This window comes from Cherax quadricarinatus, chromosome 1 (genome assembly GCF_038502225.1).
Source record: "Cherax quadricarinatus isolate ZL_2023a chromosome 1, ASM3850222v1, whole genome shotgun sequence".
NCBI lineage: Eukaryota > Metazoa > Arthropoda > Malacostraca > Decapoda > Parastacidae > Cherax > Cherax quadricarinatus.
The window spans coordinates 55,255,457-55,281,170 of NC_091292.1; the positions used below are offsets into that span (position 1 = coordinate 55,255,457).

The following is a 25,714-nucleotide window of genomic DNA, read 5'->3' on the forward strand; positions in this document are numbered from 1 at the left end:
CATGTTAGAATGTTTACAACAGACATGTTAGAATGTTTACAACAGAGATGTTAGAATGTTTACAACAGACATGTTAGAATGTTTACAACAGACAAGTTAGAATGTTTACAACAGAGATGTTAGAATGTTTACAACAGACATGATAGAATGTTTACAACAGAGATGTTAGAATGTTTACAACAGACATGTTAGAATGTTACCTGGAGGTTACCTGGAGGTTACCTGGAGGTTATTCCGGGGATCAACGCCCCCGCGGCCCGGTCCTTGACCAGGCCTCCCGATGGATCAGGGCCTGATCAGTTTACAACAGACAAGTTACAAAGTTTACAACAGACATGATAGAATGTTTACAACAGACATGTTAGAATGTTTACAACAGACATGTTAGAATGTTTACAACATGTTACAATGTTTACAACAGACGTGTTAGAATGTTTACAACAGACATGTTAGAATGTTTACAACAGACAAATTAGAATGCAACAGATATGTTAGAATGTTTGCAACAGACATGTTAGAATGTTTACAACAGGCATGTTAGAATATTTGCAACGGACATGTTAGAATGTTTACAACAGACGTGTTAGAATGTTTACAACAGACATGTTAGAATGTTTACAACAAACAAATTAGAATGCAACAGATATGTTAGAATGTTTGCAACAGACATGTTAGAATGTTTACAACAGGCATGTTAGAATATTTGCAACGGACATGTTAGAATGTTTGCAACGGACATGTTAGAATGTTTACAACAGACAAATTAGAATGCAACAGATATGTTAGAATGTTTGCAACAGACATGTTAGAATGTTTACACGGAGACGTACGATTACCGTCACAATCATGGGGGAACCGCTAAATCCGTATGGCTCACGCAGCGCCCCGCGATGGAATGGGAGACCAAAAAAAAAAAAAAAAGTTTGATCCGAGTAAGGGAAGAGTAGATCAGATTCCTTTGATCAAGGGCGCTCCACGGGCATCAAGACGTCCCCATCCCCCTTCCCGGAGGCTGGCCGCCAGAAAAACAAGCGTGGCATCTTTGCCAGTGAAGCTGGTAGCGTCCAGAGGTCAAGTTCACCACAGCTGGCACCTCTCAGTGTCAACTGGTGCCATCACCACACCTGGCACCTCTCAGTCACAACTTCTGCCATCATACCTGGCACCTTTCAATGTCAACTGGTGTCATCACCACACCTAGCACCTCTCAGTGTTAACTGGTGCCATCACCACACCTGGCACCTCACAGTGTCAGCTGGTGCCATCACACCTGACACCTCACAGTGACAACTGCCATTACTACGCCAAGGGTCAGTGTCAAGTCCCGTGAACTGTGCTCCGTGGAACTTAAACGAGACGAATACATTATCATTTACACCTAGAAATTCTTGGAGGGACTGATCACAAACCTGCGCACTGAAATTATTCCCTACGAGACCAAGAGACTTGGAAGGTGGTGCTAAAATGAACCCAGTAAAAAGCAAGCATGCTGAGAGTGCACTAAGAGCTAACACAATAAGAGGTCAAACTTGGTTAAACTTTTTAAGTTCCTTAAGTCAGTTCCTGACCAACCGGACTGTGGTTCGTAGACTGGACTGCGTGCCGCCAGCAGTAACAACTTTGTTGGTCAGGCCTTGATCCAACAGGCCTGGTCCTGGACCTATCAGCGTTGAGCGGGGAATTAACTACCAGAAATCCTGGGTTAATAATCAAGTTAAAAACTTCCAGAAGTGTCATTATTGTTATTGTAATTATTATTTTTGTTAGTAGTGTTACTGTGTACTGTGTAGTATACTTAGATAATCCCAGCTACTTTATAAATAGTCTCCCTTCTTGCTTGACGTCACGAGTCCCGCTCATTTGTGCCACCAGCTGGAGACCTCCGCCTCAATTCATCGCTAGGCATAGACTCGACAGGTAGGCCTGGGTTTCCCCTCTAGACTCTCTTAATACGCCTCCAAGACAATCCAATGTGTGTATTCCTTACTCCAATATCTTCTCACGAACCCCCACGACATTATTATTATTTTACTGTCATTATTATTATCGCTATTATAATTATCATTATTACTATTATTATTATTATTATTATTATTATTATTATCATCATCATCATCATCAATGCTGTATGTCCCTGGTGGTTTAGTGCTTAGTTTTGATTATAAAATTATTATTATTATTATTATTATTATTATTATTATTATTATTACTATTAATAGGGAATGCTAGGCCTATAGGAGACAAACAGCATCTTGGGAAGAAATCAATCTGATTCAAGGAAGGAGGGAGTACCTTTTATTCCTTGGATCAGGAACCTTTGTCTGGCATCAAGGTAACCGCTCTTTTTGTTGGCCGCATGCGGCACTCTTGAACTGCCCGGTATTGCGGTAAGGTGAATAGCCTAATCCTGCGGTAAGATGCTGGTCGTATGCGGCACTCATACACTGCCCGGTACTGCGGCAAGTTGTAGCAGTGATGAAGCATCGAACACTGCGGTAAGATATTGGTCGCTTGCGGTCCACTACTGCGGTAAAATGTTGGTTACTTGCGGCCCAGAGTACACAATAACGTATCATCTTCCAGTGCTCCAGTACATAATGTACCATCCTCTAGTGCTCCAGTATATACAATAATATACCAATGCTCCAATACACACAATGTAAGATCCTCCAATGCTGCAGTGCACACGATAATATACCATCCTCCAGTGTCCCAATCCATACAATAATGTCCTATTTTCCAGTGCTCCAGTACACTCAATAATGTCCCATCTTCCAGTGCTCCAGTACATACAATAATGTCCCATCTTCCAATGCTCCAGTACACACAATAACATACTATCCTCCAGTGTTCCAGTACACAATAATGTCCCTCCAGTATACCTGGAGAGAGTTCTGGGGTTCAACGCCCCCCGCGGCCCGGTCTGTGACCAGGCCTCATGGTGGGCCAGGGCCTGATCAACCAGGCTGTTGCTGCTAGCCGCATGCAGTCCAACGTACGACCCATAGCCCGACTGGTCGGGTACTGACTTTAGGTGCCTGTCCAGTGCCTGCTTGAAGACAGCCAGGGGTCTATGAGTAATCCCCCTTATGTATGCTGGGAGGCAGCTGAACATTCTTGGGCCCCTCACACTGTGTTGTCTCTTATCGTGCTAGTGGCACCCCTACTTTTCATTAGGGGGACGTTGCTCCGTCTGCCGAGTCTTTTGCTTTCGTAGGGAGTGACTTTCGTGTGCAAGTTTGGTACTAGTCCCTCTAGGATTTTCCAAGTGTATAAAATCATGTATCTCACCTGCCTGCATTCTAGGGAGTACAGGTTTAGGAACTTCAAGCATTCCCAGTAATTTAGGTGCTTTATTGCACTTATGCATGCCGTGAAGGTTCTCTGTACATTTTCTAGGTCAGCAATTTCACCTGCCTTGAAAGGTGCTGTTAGTATGCAGCAATATTCCAGCCTACATAGAACAAGCGACCTGAAGAGTGTCATCATGGGCTTGGCATCCCTGGTTTTGAAGGTTCTCATTATCCATCCTGTCATTTTTCTAGCAGATGAGATTGATACAATGTTATGGTCCTTGAAGGTGAGATCCTCTGACATGATCACTCCCAGGTCTTTGACGTTAGTTTTTCGCTCTATTGTGGGGTTGGAATTTGTTTTATACTCTGATGAAGTTTTATTTCCTCTCATTTTCCTAATCGGAGTAACTGAAATTTCTCATCATTGAACTTCATATTGTTTTCTGCAGCCCATTTAAAGATTTGGTTGATGTTAGACTGGAGTCTTGCAGTGTCTTCAGTGGTGGACAGTGAAGCAAATTCGGGTGTCATCTGCCAAGGAAGACACGGCGCTGTGGCTTATATCTCTGTCTATGTCCGATGTGAGGATGAGGAACATGATGGGAGCGAGTATTGTGCCTTGTGGAACAGAACTTATCACCGTAGCCGCCTCAGACTTTACTCTGTTGACCACTACCCTTTGTGTTCTGTTTGCTAGGAAATTATAGATCAATCTACCAACTTTTCCTGTTATTCCTTTATCAAGCATTTTGTGCGCTATAACATCATGGTCACACTTGTCCAAGGCTTTTGAAAATCTGTTTGTCTTCTAGAGCATCCAGGACCTTGTCGTCGTGGTCCAGTAGTTGGGACAGACAGAAGTGTCCTGCTCTAAACCCATGTTGCCCTGGTTTGTGTAACTGATGAGTATCTAGATGGGTAGTGCTCTTGCTTCTCAGAACCCTTTCAAAGTTTTTTATGATATGGGACATTAGCGCTATCGGTATGTAGTTCTTTGCTACTGCTTTACTGCCATCTTTGTGGAGTGGGGCTATGTCTGTTGTTTTTAGTAACTGTGGGACGACCCGTGTTCATGCTCCCTCTCCATAGGATGTTAAGAGAAAGTTCTTGATGAACACAGAGTTCCATGAGTCTGGGCCTGGGGCAGAGTGCATGGGCATGTCAGCGCACAATAATGTCCCATCCTCCAGTACACAATTATGTCCCATCCTCCAGTACACAACAATGTCCCATTCTCCAGTACACACAATAATGTCCCTTCCTACAGTGCACAATAATGTCCCATTCTCCAGTATACACAATAATGCCTCATCCTCCAGAGCTCCGGTGAACAATAATGTACCATCCTTCAATGACCCAGTACACACAATAATGTCCCTTCCTACAGTGCACAATAATGTCCCTTCCTACAGTGCACAATAATGTCCCACCCTCCAGTGTCCCAGAATACACAATGTCCCATCCACTGCTCCAGTACACGCAATAATGTATCATCCTCCAGTAAACAATAATTTACCATTCTCCAGTCCTCCAGTACATACAATAATGCACCATCCTCCAGTGCTCCATTACACACAATGTACCATCCTCGAGTGCTCCAGAACTCACAATAATGTCCCATCCTCCAGTGTCCCCGTACACACAATATCGTCTCATCCTGCAGTGCTCCAGTAATCACAATAATGTCCTACCTCCAGTGCTCCAGTACACACAATAATGTACCATCGTCCAGTACACACACTAATGTACCATCCTTCAGTGCACGCAATACACCACCCTCCAGTACACACCATAATGTACCATCCTTCATTACACACAATAGTGTACCATCCTCCAGTACACACAATAAGGTACCATCCTCCAGTACACACAGTAAGGTACCACCCTCCAGTTCACACAATACTGTACCATCCTCCAGTACACACAAGAATGCACCATCCTCCAGTACACACAAAAGTGTACCATCCTCCAGTACACACAATAGTGTACCATCCTCCGGTACACACAATATTGTACCATCTTCCAGTACACACAATAATGTACCATCCTCAGTACGCACAAAAGTGTACCATCCTCCAGTACACACAAGTGTACCATCCTCCAGTACACAAAAGTGTACCATCCTCCAGTACACACAATAGCGTACCGTCCTCAGGTACACACAATAATGTACCATCCTTCAGTGCACGCAATACACCACCCTCCAGTACACACCATAATGTACCATCCTTCATTACACACAGTAGTGTACCATCCTCCAGTACACACAATAAGGTACCATCCTCCAGTACACACAATAAGGTACCATCCTCCAGTTCACACAATACTGTACCATCCTCCAGTACACACAAGAGTGTACCATCCTCCAGTACACACAATAGTGTACCATCCTCCGGTACACACAACATTGTACCATCTTCCAGTACACACAATAATGTACCATCCTCAGTACGCACAAAAGTGTACCATCCTCCAGTACACACAAGAGTGTACCATCCTCCAGTACACACAAAAGTGTACCATCCTCCAGTACACACAATAGTGTACCATCCTCAGGTACACACAATATTGTACCATCTTCCAGTACACACAATAATGTACCATCCTCCAGTACACACAATATTGTATCATCTTCCAGTACACACAAGTGTACCATCCTCAAGTACACACAAAATTATGCCATCCTCCAGTACACACAATAGTGTACCATCCTGGAGTACACACAATAGTGTACCATCCTCAAGTACACACAATAGTGTACCATCCTCCAGTACACACAAGTGTACCATCCTCAAGTACACACAATAGTGTACCATCCTCAAGTACACACAATACTGTACCATCATCAAGTATACACAATAGTGTACCATCCTCAAGTACACACAATAGTGTACCATCTTCCAGTACACACAATAATGTACCATCCTCAGTACGCACAAAAGTGTACCATCCTCCAGTACACACAAGAGTGTACCATCCTCAAGTACACACAATAGTGTACCATCCTCCAGTACACACAAGAGTGTACCATCCTCCAGTACACACAAAAGTGTACCATCTTCCAGTACACACAATAATGTACCATCCTCCAGTACACACAATATTGTATCATCTTCCAGTACACACAAGTGTACCATCCTCAAGTACACACAAAATTATGCCATCCTCCAGTACACACAATAGTGTATCATCCTGGAGTACACACAATAGTGTACCATCCTCAAGTACACACAATAGTGTACCATCCTCCAGTACACACAAGTGTACCATCCTCAAGTACACACAATAGTGTACCATCCTCAAGTACACACAATACTGTACCATCATCAAGTATACACAATAGTGTACCATCCTCAAGTACACACAATAGTGTACCATCCTCAAGTAGACACTATATTGTACCATCCTCAAGTACACATAATAGTGTACCATCATCAAGTACACACAATGGTGTACCATCCTCAAATACACAATATTGTACCATCCTCAAGTACACACAATACTGTACCATCATCAAGTACACACAATAGTGTACCATCCTCAAGTACACACTATATTGTACCATCCTCAAGTACACACAATAGTGTACCATCCTCAAATACACACAATATTGTACCATCCTCAAGTACACATAATAGTGTACCATCCTCAAGTACACACAATAGTGTACCATCCTCAAGTACACACAATAGTGTACCATCCTCAAGTACACACAATAGTGTACCATCCTCAAGTACACACAATAGTGTACCATCCTCAAGTACACACAAGAGTGTACCATCCTCAAGTACACACTATATTGTACCATCCTCAAGTACACATAATAGTGTACCATCATCAGTACACACTATATTGTACCATCCTCAAGTACACACAATAGTGTACCATCCTCAAGTACACACAATAGTGTACCATCCTCAAGTACACACAATAGTGTACCATCCTCAAGTACACACAATAGTGTACCATCCTCAAGTACACACTATATTGTACCATCCTCAAGTACACATAATAGTGTACCACCATCAAGTACACACTATATTGTACCATCCTCAAGTACACACAATAGTGTACCATCCTCAAGTACACGCAATAGTGTACCATCATCAAGTACACACAATAGTGTACCATCCTCAAGAACACACAATAGTGTACCATCCTCAAGTACACACTATATTGTACCATCCTCAAGTACACACAATAGTGTACCATCCTCAAGTATACACTATATTGTACCATCCTCAAGTACACACAATAGTGTACCATCCTCAAGTACACACAATAGTGTACCATCCTCAAGTACACACAATAGTGTACCATCCACAAGTACACACAATACTGTACCATCCTCAAGTACACACAATAGTGTACCATCCTCAAGTACACACAATAGTGTACCATCCTCAAGTACACACAATAGTGTACCATCATCAAGTACACACAATAGTGTACCATCCTCAAGTACACACAATACTGTACCATCATCAAGTACACACAATACTGTACCATCATCAAGTACACACAATACTGTACCATCATCAAGTACACACAATTGTGTACCATCCTCAAGTACACACTATATTGTACCATCCACAAATACACATAATAGTGTACCATCCTTCAGTACACACAATATTGTACCATCCACCAGTACATACAACAGTGTACCATCCTCCGGTACACAGTATTGTACCATCCTCCAATACACACCATATACTCACAACAACTTTTTACAATACTGACCAAAATATTAAAGAACTATATTCTTATCAGTAACAATAACATCTTACAATAATATTTATTATTATGATAATGAATAGAAATAAAAGAATAAAACTACTATGTCAACAAAACAATATGTGAAACTTTTCTTTCAATATATATATATATATATATATATATATATATATATATATATATATATATATATATATATATATATATATATATATATATATATATATATATATATATATATGTCGTGCCGAATATGTAAAACTGGTCAATTAGCAAGAACTCATTTAAAATTAAGTCATTTCTAAAATTTTCTCTTATACGTTTAGATATATTTTTTTTCACTAATGTTGATGTAAAAATTTATAATTTTGCACCAAAAGGAACTTAGAAAACTTACCTAACCTTATTATAACAAGCACAATTTATTTTAGCCTAACCCAACTAAATATATTTTTATTTATTTACAATAATTTAATACTAAACATACACAGTGAAATATTTTTTTTAGTTAGGTTCAGAATGATTTTGGCTAAGTTATTGCATACACAAATTTTCACTTGTCGTATATGGCAAGATGAGCGTTGCTATTTAAGGCAAGATCGCAAGTTCTGCCTATTCGGCACGACATTATATATATCTGGAGGGAGGGGGGTAAATGAGGTTTTATGCGTAAGGGGCTTGGACTTCCAGCATGCATGTGTGTGTGTGTTAGGAGCGAATAGAGACAAATGATTTTTAGGACTTGACGTGCTTTTGAGTGTGCGCAGAGTAACATTCATGAAGGGATTCAGGGAAACCAGCAGGCTGGATTTGAGTCATGGAGATGGGAAATACAGTGCCTGCACTCTGAAGGAGAGGCGTTAATGTTGCAGTTTTATAAATGTAGTGTAAGCGTGCCTCTGGCTAGACAGTGATAGAGTGAATGATGGTGAAAATTTTTCTTTTTCGGGCCACCCTGCCTTGGTGGGAAACGGCCGATGTGTTGAAAATAATATATATATATATATATATATATATGTCGTGCCGAATAGGCAGAACTTGCGATCTTGGCTTAAATAGCAACGCTCCATCATGCCATATAGGACAAGCGAAAATTTGTGTATGTAATAATTTCGCCAAAATCATTCTAAACCTAAAGAAGAAAATATATTTCACTATGTTTGTTTAGTATTAAATTATTGTAAACAAATCTAAAATATATATAGTTGGGTTAGGCTAAAATAAATTGTTCTTGTTATAATAAGGTTAGGTAAGTTTTCTAAGATTCTTTTGGTGCAAAATTAAAAATTTTTACATTTACATTAATGAAAAAAATATATTAAACGTATAAGAGAAAATTTTAGAAAGGACTTAATTTTAAATGAGTTCTTGCTAATTGACCAGTTTTACATATTCGGCACGACATTATATATATATATATATATATATATATATATATATATATATATATATATATATATATATATATATATATATATATATATATATTTCAACAAGTCGGCCGTCTCCCACCGAGGCAGGGTGACCCAAAAAAAAAAAGAAAGAAAATCCCCAAAAAGAAAATACTTTCATCATTCAACACTTTCACCACACTCACACATTACCACTGATTTTGCAGAGGTGCTCAGAATACAACAGTTTAGAAGCATACACATATAAAGATACACAACATATCCCTCCAAACTGCCAATATCCCAAACCCCTCCTTTAAAGTGCAGGCATTGTACTTCCCATTTCCAGAACTCAAGTCCGACTATATGAAAATAACCGGTTTCCCTGAATCCCTTCACTAAATATTACCCTGCTCACACTCCAACAGATCGTCAGGTCCCAAGTACCATTCGTCTCCATTCACTCCTATTTAACACGCTCATATATATATATATATATATATATATATATATATATATATATATATATATATATATATATATATATATATATATATATATATATATATATATATATATCGTGCCTAATAGGTAAAACTGGTCAATTAGCAACAACTCATTTAAATTAGGTTCTTTCTAAAATTTTCTCTTACACGTTTAAAGATATATTTCTTTCATTAATGGTAATGTAAAAAATTATAATTTTGCACCAAAAGAAGCTTAGAAAACTTACCTAACCTTATTATAAAAAGCGCAATTTACTTTAGCCTAATCTAACAAAATATATTTTAGATACGTTAACAGATATTTAATACTAAACAAACACAGTGAAATATATTTTTTTCGTTAGTTTCAGAACGATTTTTGTGAAATTATTGCATACACAACTTTTCGCTTGCCTTGTTCGGTAAGAAAAGCGTTGCAATTTTGGCTTATATTGCAAAGCTTTTCTTACCGAACAAGGCAAGCGAAAAGTTGTGTATGCAATAATTTCACAAAAATCATTCTGAACCTAACAAAAAAATATATTTCATTGTGTTTGTTTATTATTAAATTACTGTAAACTTTTCTAAAATATATTTAGTTGGATTAGGCTAAATTAAATTGCACTTGTTAATATAAAGTTAGGTAAGTTTTCTAAGGCTCTTTTGGTATAAAATTATTATTTTTTTTCATTAACATAAATGAAAAATAGGAAATTTTAGAAAGAACTTTATTTTAAATGAGTTCTTGCTAAATGACCAATTTTCCCTATTGGGCACGATATATATATATATATATATATATATATATATATATATATATATATATATATATATATATATATATATATATATATATATATATAGATACATACATACATACATACATACATACATGCATACATACATACATACATACATAGAGAGATACACACAGATAAATAGACAGTTGAGTGAGAAAGGCAGGGAGAGCCTAACCACTCAAGTGTAGCCTCTCACTGGAACTTCAAACAATACACATCTTTTGGAGCCCAGGACGGAAGCGACATTTTCTCTTGTGCTGTTGTCTAGTAAACGATCGCTTGAAACACTAGTAATCTTGTGCTCTACACCGCACAATATTGATACTACTGTAGCTACGACAGTAGTAATCCTGCGGTCTCTCTGGCGAGATTGCTTTAGTTCATGTGTTTTCACACGAATAATATTGATTTTGAGGCTTTCGACTTGTGAACATAATCCCATGGACAATAGTGTTAACAATAAAACAATATATTGCAAGCTGAACAACGTTATTATTATGGAGGAATAAAACACATGTGCAACATTTTGATTATCTATTTCCAAAATTATCGCCTGCGTAGCAGGCTTGTTCTACTTCTTCGTAGCTGAACTTTCTATACCTAATCACTGAACACACTAAACCCATGCGGGTCACACAGTGCTCCCAGCGTTTCCCTTATGGAAAAAATATTGACTTTAGGTCTACAGATACGATATTGCTCTTAACACAAAGGAAATATTTGTAATATTAGTTATAAAGAAAATAACTTTGAAGTTAAGTGGAAACAAAATATTAATTCGATTTATCTTTATGTAAAGTAATAGCGGCAGCAAATAACCACAGTACTGAAAGGATAATATATTTCTACTATAATTCCAGTGGCGGGTGATCTACATGAAAGACCGGTGTCAGGAAACACTTGTCCAGTTTCCTGACAAATATTACCTAACCTAACCGACAAGAACAATACATCATTATTTCTGTCACTAGTAAAAACTTCAAATTAATCATTCAACGAAATAATGAAATCAAATTTGAAAAGTTCAGCTATTGAAAGTTTATATATGAAGGAAAATCTGGATATAGACAATTTTTGATATAGAAAAGTTTGATACTGTTACACCACTGATTCAAGGTACACTGCAAAGTTTGCAACACAGGTTGAATATGTACATTGGAATGATTACAGCACAGGCTGAACAAGTACACTGCAAGGTTTACAACACAGGTTGAGCAAGAACACTGGAAAGTACCCAACACAGGTTGAACAAGTAGAAGCAGTCTGACATGACCCAATAGGCTTTCTATCACTCCATTTACTGTCATGTTGTCTAGAAAAACATATATGGATGAGTTAGTCGCCGCCAATGACCATTTTCCAGCTCATGTGACTTTGCAGGACACAGTTATATATAAATTTAATTACCACAGTTAATGGAAGAAAAACTTTGGAAACAGTGGACATTTTAACACAACAGGAGGAGAAGGAAGAAGAGAAGGATATATTTTTTAATTATTATTCCCGGAGGGTTACTAAGCCGGGATAACCAAAGAAGCCTAAGCAGTGATGTTTACTTTCAGTCGGGTCCTTAGGTCTGTCCCCAAGATGCGACCCGCAAGTCAACTAAGTCCTCGGTATCTATTTACTGCTAGATAAACAGGGGCATCAATCAATGGGAGACTTGCCCATACGACTCGCCCTGCCATGGATTGAACCCAGGCCCTTAGGGTTGTGAGATGAATTCTCTGGCACCCAGTCACGAGGGGCGGACACATACAAGCCAACACGGAACACACGCGGTACAACATCAAAGGATGATAGAGGCAGGAGAGAGAGAGAGAGAGAGAGAGAGAGAGAGAGAGAGAGAGACAGACAGACAGACAGACAGAGACAGAGACAGAGAGACAGACAGACAGAGACAGAGAGAGACAGAGAGAGGAGAGGAGAGAGGAGAGGAGAGAGTGAGGAGAGAGTGAGGAGAGAGTGAGGAGAGAGAGAGGAGAGAGAGAGGAGAAAGGAGAAAGGAGAGAGAGAGAGAGAGAGAGAGAGAGAGAGAGAGAGAGAGAGAGAGAGAGAGAGAGAGAGAGAGAGAGAGAGAGAGAGAGAGAGGGAGAGAGAGAAACGTTAAAAAATTTCAATACAGCAGAAGCTACACTATAAGTGTGTTCCACTACCTAACTCAAGGATATAAACCTTACCCCTACCCTACTACTCCCTCTGCATCATCCCTCCCAGCGCCAACGACATCCTCCATATCATCCCTACACCAACGACACCCTCCACATCATCCCTTCCTTCCATACACCAACGACACCCTCCACATCATCCCCACACCAACGACATCCTCCACATCATCCCTTCCCTCCATACACTAACGACACCCTCCACATCATCCCTACACCAACATCCTCCACATCGTCCCTTCCCTCCATACACTAACGACATCCTCTACATCATCCCTACAAAAACAACATCCTCCATATCATCCCCACACCAACGACACTCTACATCATCCCTCCCCTCCCTACTCCTACTACGACACCCTCTACATTATCCCTTCCTTCCCTACTCCGACGACACCCTCTTCATCATCCCTTCCCTCTCTACCCCAACGACACCTTCCATATCATCCTTACACCAACGACACCCTCCACATCTTGCCTACAATAACGATACCCTCCACATCATTCTTACATCAACGACACCTTGCACATCATCACTACATTCTCTACACCCTATACATAAGTGAATGCTGTTTGTTACGTGATGTTTAGGCTGGTTGTTGCAACACTACTGCAACAACGAATTTACAATTTTCCTATTTGTATTTAAGGGGAATATAAATGTAGTTTATTATTTTTTTAGTTACTTTTACATATTTGTCATTCCTGTGTATGAAATAGGCTATCCTGAGAAATGACAATCCCCAAGTCATATGCAGTAACTTCAACTCTACTGGGACGAAATCTTTGAAGCTGCCGTTGCTATTAAATCCATTGCGGAATGTTTAAGAATATCCTAATCGCCTTACCGAAGTCTCCTAGTTTAGGCAGACAGATTTCGTCACTTGATATAAGAAACCTATCCTGTGTGATGGAATACGGCAGGGAAACAACTAGAGATTGTTTTCACCATGTAATTTATCACACTGAGTGACTGAGTGAGAGCAGCACACTGAGGTTGTATTCTACCTCACCACACTGACAAACCTAACATACCACCCCATCCCACTGCCTACCGAAAGGCCCTGCTCTATCCCTCCAAAAAGTGTAGAGCAAGGCGTACAAACACTTCGAGTCGCGGATTGAGAGGTGGGTCCGATATGTCAAGATTGTGGACATAATAAACTTACGCCGGAGGGTGAGGAGTTGAGTCCTGGTGCTACATACAGGTCGTGGGGGTGTAGGACGTTGGGGTATAAATCGTGGGGATATTGGTTGGGGATACAGGTAGTGATGATAAAGGATGTAGGGGGGGTACAGGCCGTGGGAGTATTTTAGAGGCGTGTCTGGGAAGAGATAACTTGTGAAGCAATTCAAAAGTGTGAGAGGTCATGGGCAGCGATTGAGGTGTATGTAGGGCGAGATAGTGATGAGAGTGAGGCTGTACGAACTCGGTAAAGATTGTCGTGAGAACTAAGACAGTTTTGTGTGTTGGGGGAGGGAGAGAGGGAAGGGAGAAACGTTAGGAGGAAGGGGGAAAAAAGCGTGTTGGGTGGCGGTGGAGGGAAGTGTATCGATGGACGGTGGTGGTGGTGAGCAGGCAGGGTAAGACAATCGTCTTTGCTCAAAAAGTTACGATAGTTTGAGTAACATGGCAGAGGGTGAGGTAGGTAGGGGCAGGGTGAGGGAGTCAATCTCTGGGAGGAGGAAGGAGTAAGTGCTACCGGGATGTCTCGGAGGAAAAAAAAAGTAGGAAGACTGACCTATCACTGAACAACACGAACAACTGCAGTAGTGAAATAATACCATATCTCTTTAACTACTACTTAAACAATTAGTCAAACTGTATCGAGTTTTTTATGGTGGAAGGGGTTATCTTGGGTTAAATCTACTTAATTGATCACAAATATATGCCTATGACAATTGTGTTCAATGCAAATATTATGTAAGCAAATATGAATAAACGTTGTTTTTTAAAAAATTAAAAAAATATCGGAGTGCGTACGGCAGTAGGGCGGCCACGCTACTACGATACACGATGAAGATAAACCGAAGAGAAAAAAGAAACGAATAAAGCTGAGAATGAAGACGTATACATAAGAACACCGAGTCAGGGAGAACAGCGCTAGCAGAGTTGCGGGTGAAAAAAAAAAAAACACTAGGAAGCTGAGAGTTTATCTGCCCACCAGAATGGGTTGCAAACGTCAATCTGAGTGTAAGAAGTGGAATAATACTAGTAGATGGGGATAATTTTAAGCTTGGAACGTGTAAATTGGGTCGTTAATGGTGAGGAGACCGCTGGGACGGAAAAGGCAAACATAGCTTAAATAAGCAAAGCTTAACATTTGAGTGCGGAAGAGGATGATTTACACGGAGGAATGAAGGACTTAACAGTGATCTGGAGAGACTTTTCACAGAATTGAAAATTGCTGAACTTGTTAATAAAACTACAGAAGCACAGTTAAATGTGTTCCGTTACAGGCCCTTCCAGGGAGGTGCCCGGATGCCGGTGAAGGGGCTCTTGATCCAAGGAACTGAACCTATCCTCCCTTTCCTTGGATCGACTCCGATTGCCTCCTATTCCCTCGGGCGATGTATCACCCCAACAGGTTTTTGTATGGACACCCTACAATAATAATAATAATAATAATAATAATAATCCATTACAAACAAAAATAAGCTTCATGTTAGAGAACATTATGCATCCAGTTATATTTTTACAATATGTGATAAACGAATTCCATTTTTAATTACTGTCTGTAAAACTTAAAAAATAATAAAACGTGTTTATGAAAAACACCGATGAGTGTGTATGCAGCGGGGACTAATCCTTTAAGTAAGGAAATTGCTCCAAACTGTAATTATTGTCTCTGTTACGAGTTTTGAAGACTAAACACTGCCGTGAATGCAATCGAGTACATTATATAATTGCTAACCAGTCTACTCGTTACTAAAATACCGGAAAAATTATAGGTAGAAATGATTACAGCGGCAGAGCCTAGCATCCGCTCATTACAGAGACAACCCCACCATTAGCCTAACATCTCTGCCCATAATACGTATCGATCGCAATCAAATTCCCATAATAATACCCACACCAGTCTCATGGACTGGATCACGCCTCTATGATGCAACTCTCTGCTAACATCTTGACGACCTCAGTGAAAATAACGTCACTAGATCTTCTGTCTTATTCTAGGTTCTATCAACGTTTTCATTTTCACCAATATATACCGAACACGTATATGGTTAATACAGCCATTGTTTAACTAACTATATGATAGCCTGTAAAATTATGTAGAGACTCAGTTTATCTTGTCTTCAGATAAATAAAGACTAAGTCTGTTTCAACACTTATCAACCCGGTCCCGCGTATATAATGTAAAATTATTGTCCAAATATAGGTTTCCTTGTGGCTTATTTTTATTATTATTATTATTATTATTATTATTATTATTATTATTATATTAAATAACATACGCTAAACCCGTGTGGAATGTTTACTAACATTTCGTAAAGGCAGAACTCACAGTAATGGATTTAAGTTGGAGAAATTTAGCTTTGGAAAGGATCTAGGGAAGTACTGTTTATGCAAGTTATGAATGAGTAAAACAGAGGGGAAAACTTTGGGCAACTTTAAATATAAGCAGATACATAAGAGGCTGTAAGGTAAACCTGCTTAACATGGACCAGTAGGCCTGCTGCAGTGGTCTTGTGTGTTGCATCTAAGGAAGAACTGAGGAATCATCCACCAACAAGCCAGCTACAATAGTCCACACAATAAACTATCTCAGCTGTGGCATAGTTTTTTTTTTTTAGGGAAATATACACGTAACCTCAATTCCTTCAGAACATACCTGTATTATGAATATTTTTTTGTAATATAACACAACTTCACGTAAATGAAAACGTAGTGGGAATATGATACTAGGTTAACCATGGAATACGATACTAGGTTAACCATGGAATACGATACTAGGTTAACCATGGAATACGATACTAGGTTAACCATGGAATACGATACTAGGTTAACCATGGAATACGATACTAGGTTAACCATGGAATACGATACTAGGTTAACCATGGAATACGATACTAGGTTAACCATGGAATACGATACTAGGTTAACCATGGAATACGATACTAGGTTAACCATGGAATACGATACTAGGTTAACCATGGAATACGATACTAGGTTAACCATGGAATACGATACTAGGTTAACCATGGAATACGATACTAGGTTAACCATGGAATACGATACTAGATTAACCATGGAATACGATACTAGGTTAACCATGGAATACGATACTAGGTTAGCCATGGAAAACGATACTAGGTTAGCCATGGACTATGATACTAAATTAACCATGGAATACAAGTTAACCATGGAACGATACGAGGTTAACCATGGAATATGATACTAAATTAACCATGGAATACGATACTAAGTTAACCGTGGAATACGATACTAAGTTAACCATGGAATACGATACTAAGTTAACCGTGGAATACGATACTAAGTTAACCATGGAATACGATACTGAGTTAACCGTGGAATACGATACTAAGTTAACCATGGAAGACGATACTAAGTTAACCACGGAATACGATGCTAAGTTAACCATGGAATACGATACTAAGTTAACCATGGAATACTATACTACGTTAACCATTTGTGTCTTTTAATAATGTAAAACACAACTAATCACACATGAACGTAATCTTATAACATATTTTTTAAAAGAAGAACATACTCCCGAGATCAGTATATATATATATATATATATATATATATATATATATATATATATATATATATATATATATATATATATATATATATATATATATATATATATATATATATATATATATATATATATATATATATATTGTGCCAAATAGGTAAAACTTGCGATTTTGGCTTAAATAGCAACGCTCTTCTTGCTGAATAAGGCAAGCGAAAATTTGTGTATGCATTAATTTCGCAAAAATCATTCTGAACCTAACGAAAAAAATATATTTCATTGTGTCTGTTTATTATTAAATTATTGTAAACGTAAAATATATTTAGTTGGATTAGGCTAAATTAAATTGCGCTTGTTATAATAAGGTTAGGTAAGCTAAGGTTCTTGTGGTGCAAAATTATTAATTTTTACTTTAACATAAACGAAAAAATATGTATCACACTTAAATCACACTGCATAACATAAAGTCAAATATTGCTATTTTTGACATTTTCGAATTGCATATTCAGAACCCACAGCATATAACTGTAAAATAAAATATTATAAACCAAACTAATTTTCAAATATACAACGTAAGCGATTCCCGTAAAAAAAATTTAAAACCTTAAACTTTTCATTGGCAGACGAACAAATAAAGTTAATTTATTTAAATCGCAAAAAAAAGAGGCAGGTGTTGGGAACATGAAGTGAGGATCACGGCGAGCGGTTTATCCCTTGTATCAAGGTCTTCCGGTGTATGCAAATGAGCTGGTCGAGGAAAGAGGCTACAACGACCCACAATTTGTCACGCTGCTTACCTCCACGCTGACTTCTCCAGAATTAAAATTGATTTTACTCAATATTGAATTTTTAAGTAAATATTATTTTGTTTATAATTATTACGTAATTACAAGATTAATTTTTTTTCTCGGTTGATTTTTTTTTCATTTTGAAATGATCAATATTATTTGATGATTAGTTAATATCTGCGCATTTTACGGCTACTGTCAAAGTACATTTACAACATTAAGGTTTGAGATATTTACAACACGAAAACCAGATACAACTGTAAGACCGCAGATATTTACAACGCTAAGATTGCAGAAATTTACAACGCCACGACTTATTTACAAGAACAGATATTTACAACATAAAAATTAAAGATATTTACACTAAGACTGCAGATATTGACAACACTAAGACTGCAGATATTGACAACACTAAGACCGCAGATATTGACAACACTAAGACTGCAGATATTGACAACACTAAGACTGCAGATATTGACAACACTAAGACTGCAGATATTGACAACACTAAGATATTTACAACATTAAGACTAAAGATATTTACAGCACTAAGACTGCAAATAATTACAACAAAGAATATAGATATTCACAAAGTTAAAAGTGAATACATTTACAACGCCAAGACTGAGGATTTTAACAACACAAAAACAGTTATCTGTTAGTGACTCTGGGGATTTTCGTCCCAACAGCTCTCTGTCAAATCAGGCCTTCTAGGTTGGGAAGGAAATATTACAGAATTAAGAACTGCTTAAAAAAATAAAAACACGTTAGAAAGTAAATGTAAGTGTATAACGAATGTAACTGGAAGGTTGTTAGATTTACCGGTCATCTTCCGTGTTCAAGAGACAGAAAATATCAGCAGCCCTGCCAGAGTGCAAAACATTTAACAGGCTTTCATTTCACTCTCACAACTGACGGTACGGTTGCTATCTACCATGCTACTACCAGGAGATATTTACGACACAGACTGGAGATATTTACAAGTGAAGATATTTACAGCACAAGACTGAAGTTACAAAGTTAATGAAGACTAAAGATATTTACAATACTAAGACTTAATATTTACACCAATAACACTGAGTATATTTGCAACAATGATATATTTTCTTCATTACAGCATTTACAACAGAAAATATTTACAACTCTAGCAGTGGAGATATTTACAAAAGAAAAAAAAAATATTTAAAATACTAATTCTTGATATAGTCACATGACTAAGACTGGGAATATTCACAACACTAAGACGAGGCATTAACAAGATTAAAGACGGGAAATATCCAGGACTAAGACTGGAGATACAACACTAAGACAATATAATTAGAATATTAAGACGTGATATTTTTGGGACAGCATTATAACAACGAGACATTTACAACACTTCGACTGCATACGTTAACAACATACAAGGTAATTAACAACACCAAGACTGCAATTTACAACACAGACTGAACATTTACAGCAACCACAATGTCCTTACTCACGTATGACTGACAAGACAATTACAAAGAGGAAGACACAGCATAAAAACCTTCGCTCACAGGGCAAGATAAAGTTACCGTAGAAGAATTTGTAGAGAAATTAGTGATAATCCTTCCCAGTATCACCGCCGTCCCACCCCAGGTTCATCCTGCTTCTATAACACCATTAAAACACTTCCTAAACACCACGAACGGGTTTTCCAGGTAATATTCTTCATTTTAGGAGTGACAGATGGCACATATGAGGCGTGAGTGAGTGGTGATGAGGAGAGATGAGTGAGGAACCCAGGTATGTGCGCGGAGACGGGCGCGCATATCCCGCAGAGTGATGCCTACCTGTCAGTTGGCTACTGTCCACGTTACGAGGCCACATTATGAGTGCCATCTTCACTGTGCTGACCCTCCTCGGCACTCCGTTGACCTCGCTGACGTCATAACATCAGCACCCAACACTGAGGTCAGTGGGGCGGCGCCCTGTGAGGTATGATTGACACAAAACTGCACCAACCTCGGTTACGGAACACTCTACGGAGCACCAGCGACCCGTACTGGCCGCTACGGTATTGTTAGTAGCGGGTGTGAGAGCACGCGAGCACTTGCTTATAGCACTGAGAGCGTGAGAGCACCGGGTGTGCGTGCGTGCTTGATGAGGCTTTAATGTGTGCACGCAGCGTCCACAAGGGATGGCGTCTCCCTAAGAACTGGCGGCGGATGCCCGCCCGCCCGCAGCTCCCGCCGCACTCCGCCCACCGCCGCACACCCCGCCCACCCTACCGTCTTCACCAATCACCGCGCCGGCCTTAACTCCGCCCACGAATTACAGTGGACCTGATTATCATTTTAAAGAGTTGTGATAGCGGCGGCGGTGGCGGTGGGTGCTCATTGTGAGCGCAGCCGCCGGGCGGGGCGGACGCGCGCTCCTATATCTCCCACACACTGTTATGTTTCCTAACAGTGCTCATCACACTTCATAGTCACCGCTCGCACGCAAATCATATAACGACAGCGAAACGTGCTGACGCAGCTTGTGACTGCGCTGCGATCCCGTCATTCACCACCTTATAATATAAAATATACGTATTTTTATTTTTTTTCAAAATTGGATACTTAGTTGTGTGCTCCTTCACTATTTTATATGAGTGACAAAGTGGGAACGAAAGCTACACAATACACCACATTACCACTGTGTAATACATCAGAGACACTATCATAGACATCTACCACTGTAATACACGACAGTAAGAACCACTAATACACGACAATAAGACATACACCTCACTACCACTGTTATATACAATACTACAAAAGTCAATCACTATACTACCACCCATACATCTCACTACACCTGTTTCATATACAGTGCTACTGCTGAATCAGACACGTGCAACATTTCGGTAGCTTTATTCTGGAAACGTTTCGCCAGCCACTGGCTTCTTCAGTCCAATACAGAGAAACGGTCATAGATAAGTAATGTGAGGTAGTCAGTCTCTCAGCCTGGATGTGTTCAGTCCGTCAATCTCTGTACTGGACTGAGGAAGCCCTTGACTGGTGAAACGTTTCCAGACTAGATACCCAAGTGTTGCACTAGTGTCTTATTCATCAACTACAACTATAATACAGCACAGTCTGTATCATATACCACTGTCATACACCAAACTGCCAGTGTCATACACCATACTACCACTGTGTCATACACCAAACTACCATTGTCATACACCACTACCACTCATACACCATACCACCACTGTCATACACCATACCACCACTGTGTCATACACCATACCACCACTGTGTCATACACCATACCACCACTGTATCATACACCATACCACCACTGTGTCATACACCATACCACCACTGTGTCATACACCATACCACCACTGTGTCATACACCATACCACCACTGTGTCATACACCATACCACCACTGTGTCAAACACCATACCACCACTGTCATACACCATACCACCACTGTAATACACCATACCACCACTGTCATACACCATACCACCACTGTCATACACCATACCACCACTGTCATACACCATACCACCACTGTGTCATACACCACACTACCATTGTCATACAGCACACTACCACTGTCATACACCATACTACCACTGTGTCACACACCACACTACCACTGTGTCATACATCGCGCTACCACTGTGCCATGCATCACACTACCACTCTGTCATACACCACGCTACCACTCTGTCATGCACCACACGACCACTGTCATACACCACGCTACCAATGTGTCATGCACCACACTACCACTGTGTCACGCACCATGCTACCACTGTCATGCACCACACTATTGTCATACACCACTACCATTGTGTCATGCATCACACTACCACTGTGTCATACACCACGCTACCAATGTGCCATGCACCACACTACCACTGTGTCATACACCACGCTTCCACTGTGTCACACACCACGCTACCAATATGTCATGCACCACACTACCACTGTGTCATGCACCACACTACCACTGTGTCATACACCACACTTCCACTGTGTCATACACCACGGTATCATTGTGTCATGCACCACGCTACCACTGTCATACACCACGCTACCACTGTGTCATACACCACGCTACCACTGTGCCATACACCACACTGCCACTGTCATATACCACGCTACCACTGTGTCATACAGCACGTTACCACTGTCATACACCACGCTACCACTGTGTCATACACCACGCTACCACTGTGTCATGCACCACACTATCACTGTGTCATACAGCACGTTACCACTGTCATACACCACGCTACCACTGTGTCATACACCACGCTACCACTGTGTCATGCACCACACTATCACTGTGTTCACCACACTATCACTGTGTTATGCACCACACTATCACTGTGTCATACACCACGCTACCACTGTATCATACACCACACTACCACCGAGTCATATACCACAATACCACTGTGTCATACACCACACTACTACCGTATCATGCACCACACTATCACCGTGTCATTCCACACTACCATCGTGTCATGCACCACACTGCCACTGTGTCATGCACCACACTATCACCGTGTCATACACCACACTACCACAGTGTCATGCACCACACTACCACTGTGTCATACACTACGCTACCACTGTGTCATACACCACACTGCCACTGTGTCATACACCATACTACCATTGTGTCATACACCACACTGCCACTGTGTCATACACAACACTGCCACTGTGTCATACACCACACTGCCACTGTGTCATATACCACACTGCCACTGTGTCATGCACCACACTGCCATTGTACCATACACCAAGCTACCGCTGTGTCATACACCACACTAACACTGTGTCATACACCATACTACCATTGTGTCATACACCACACTACCACTGTGTCATACACCACACTACCACTGTCACGCAGCAGGCTATTGCTGTCATACACAGCTACCACTGTCTTACACCACGCTACCCTTGTGTCATCCACCACACTACCACTGTGTCATCCACCACACTACCACTGTCATGCACCACGCTACCATTGTGTCATACACAACTACCACAGTCTTACACCACGCTACCACTGTGTCATACACCATGCTACCACTGTGTCATACACCATACTACCACTGTGTCATACACCACACTACCACTGTGTCATAGACAACTACCACTGTCTTACACGCTACCACTGTGTCATACACCACACTACCACTGTGTCATACACCAAGCTACCACTGTGTCATACACCACACTACCACTGTGTCATATACTACACTACCACTGTGTCATACACCACACTACCACTGTGTCATACACCACACTACCACTGTGTCATATACTACACTACCACTGTGTCAGGCACCACACTATCACTGTCATACACTACATAATACCATCATACACCACACTACCGCTGTGTCGTACACCACTGCCACTGTGTCATACATCATGCTACCACAGTGTCATACACCACAATACCACTATGTCATGCAACACACTATCACTGTGTCATACACTACATAACCATAATCATGTACCACACTACCACTGTCACACACCACATTACCACTGTCATACACCCCTTTGCATGACTTAACATTTTTAGATAACTATACGATAGCCATATGTGTACCAGCACCAGGTGTAGCATGTGTCATTTGTGCCAGCACCAGGTGTAGCGTTTGTCACGTGTACCAACACCAGGTGTAGCGTTTGTCACGTGTACCAACACCAGGTGTAGCGTGTGTCATGTGTGCCAGCACCAGGTGTAGTGTGTTTCATGTGTACCAGCGCCAGGTGTAGCGTGTGTCATGTGTGCCAGCACCAGGTGTAGCGTGTGTCATGTATACCAGCGCCAGATATAGCGTGTGTCATGTGTAGCAGCACCAGGTGTAGCGTGTGTCATGTGTAACAACGCCAGAGGTTGCGTGTGTCATGTGTACCAACACCAAGTATAGTATGTGTCATGTGTCATCAAACAGCACCATACGCTACATAGCCCTATACACTACACCACACATTACAAAACATCATACACTACACAACACCATAGACCAACCTGCACAATACACTGCAGAGCATCATACACTACACCACAGAGTACCAAAACCCACACCATACACAACACAGCACTATACACCACACAGCACCATAATCCACACTATACACCACACAACACCATAATTCACACTATACACCACACAACACCATACACTACATAACACTATACACCACACAACACCATACATCACATAACACTATACACCACACAACACCATACACCACATAACACGATAAAGCACACAACACCATACACCACATAACACTATACACCACACAACACCATACATCACATAACACTATACACCACACAACACCACACATCACATAACACTATACACCACACAACACCATACACCACATAACACTATACACCACACAACACCATACATCACATAACACTATACACCACACAACACCATACACCACATAACACTATACACCACACAACACCATACATCACATAACACTATACACCACACAACACCATACACCACATAACACTATACACCACACATGACCATACTCCACACCATATACCACAGCACTATACACCGCACAGCGTCATAATCCACACTGTAGACCTCACAGCACCATAACCCGCATCATGCACCACATAACACTACACCACACGGCACCATAACCCACACCATACACCACATAACACTCTACACCACACATTACCATAATCCACACTATACACCACACAGTACCATAATCCACACTATACACCACACAGCACCACAGTCCACACTATACACCACACAGCACCATAATCCACACTATACACCACACAGCACCATAATCTTCATTGTACACTACACAGCACCATAATCCACCCTGTATACCACACAGCACCATAATCCACACTGTACACCACACAGCACCATAACTCACGCTATACACCACATAACACTATGCACGACGCAACACCATAACCCACACGATACACCACATAACACTATACAACACACAGCAGCGCTGTATAGTCCTTGTGGCTTAGCGCTTCTTTTTGATTATAATAATAATATACAACACACATGACCATACTCTACACCATACACCACTCGGCACTATACACCAAACAACACCGTAATCCACACTTTACACCGCAGCACTATACACCACATTGCACTATACTTCGCATCATACACCACACAGCACTTTACCATACAACATGTACCATTTAGTGCCATACACTTTAAAGCACCATACACCTCACAGTGGTATACATCACACAGCACCCCACACCACACCACATCACGCTGCACCATTCAACACTGCACCA

General features: G+C 40.4%; 1 protein-coding gene across 6 annotated transcripts in view; it reads right to left on the reverse strand.

Annotated features, from left to right (window-relative positions):
- LOC128688333 (POU domain protein 2-like) overlaps nt 1–25,714 on the reverse strand; it is a 291,631-nt gene that overhangs the window by 243,117 nt on the left and 22,800 nt on the right. For 5 of the 6 annotated variants that reach the window (XM_070082333.1, XM_070082327.1, XM_070082319.1 and 2 more), the window contains exon 1: nt 20,207–20,567. The exons of the other annotated variant lie outside the window; for it this stretch is intronic. In XM_070082333.1, coding sequence (XP_069938434.1) covers nt 20,207–20,255 — 49 coding nt within the window. In that variant the 5' untranslated portion in view covers nt 20,256–20,567. Of the gene's footprint in view, nt 1–20,206; nt 20,568–25,714 lie in introns of those variants that run through there. 6 annotated transcript variants of the gene reach the window in all.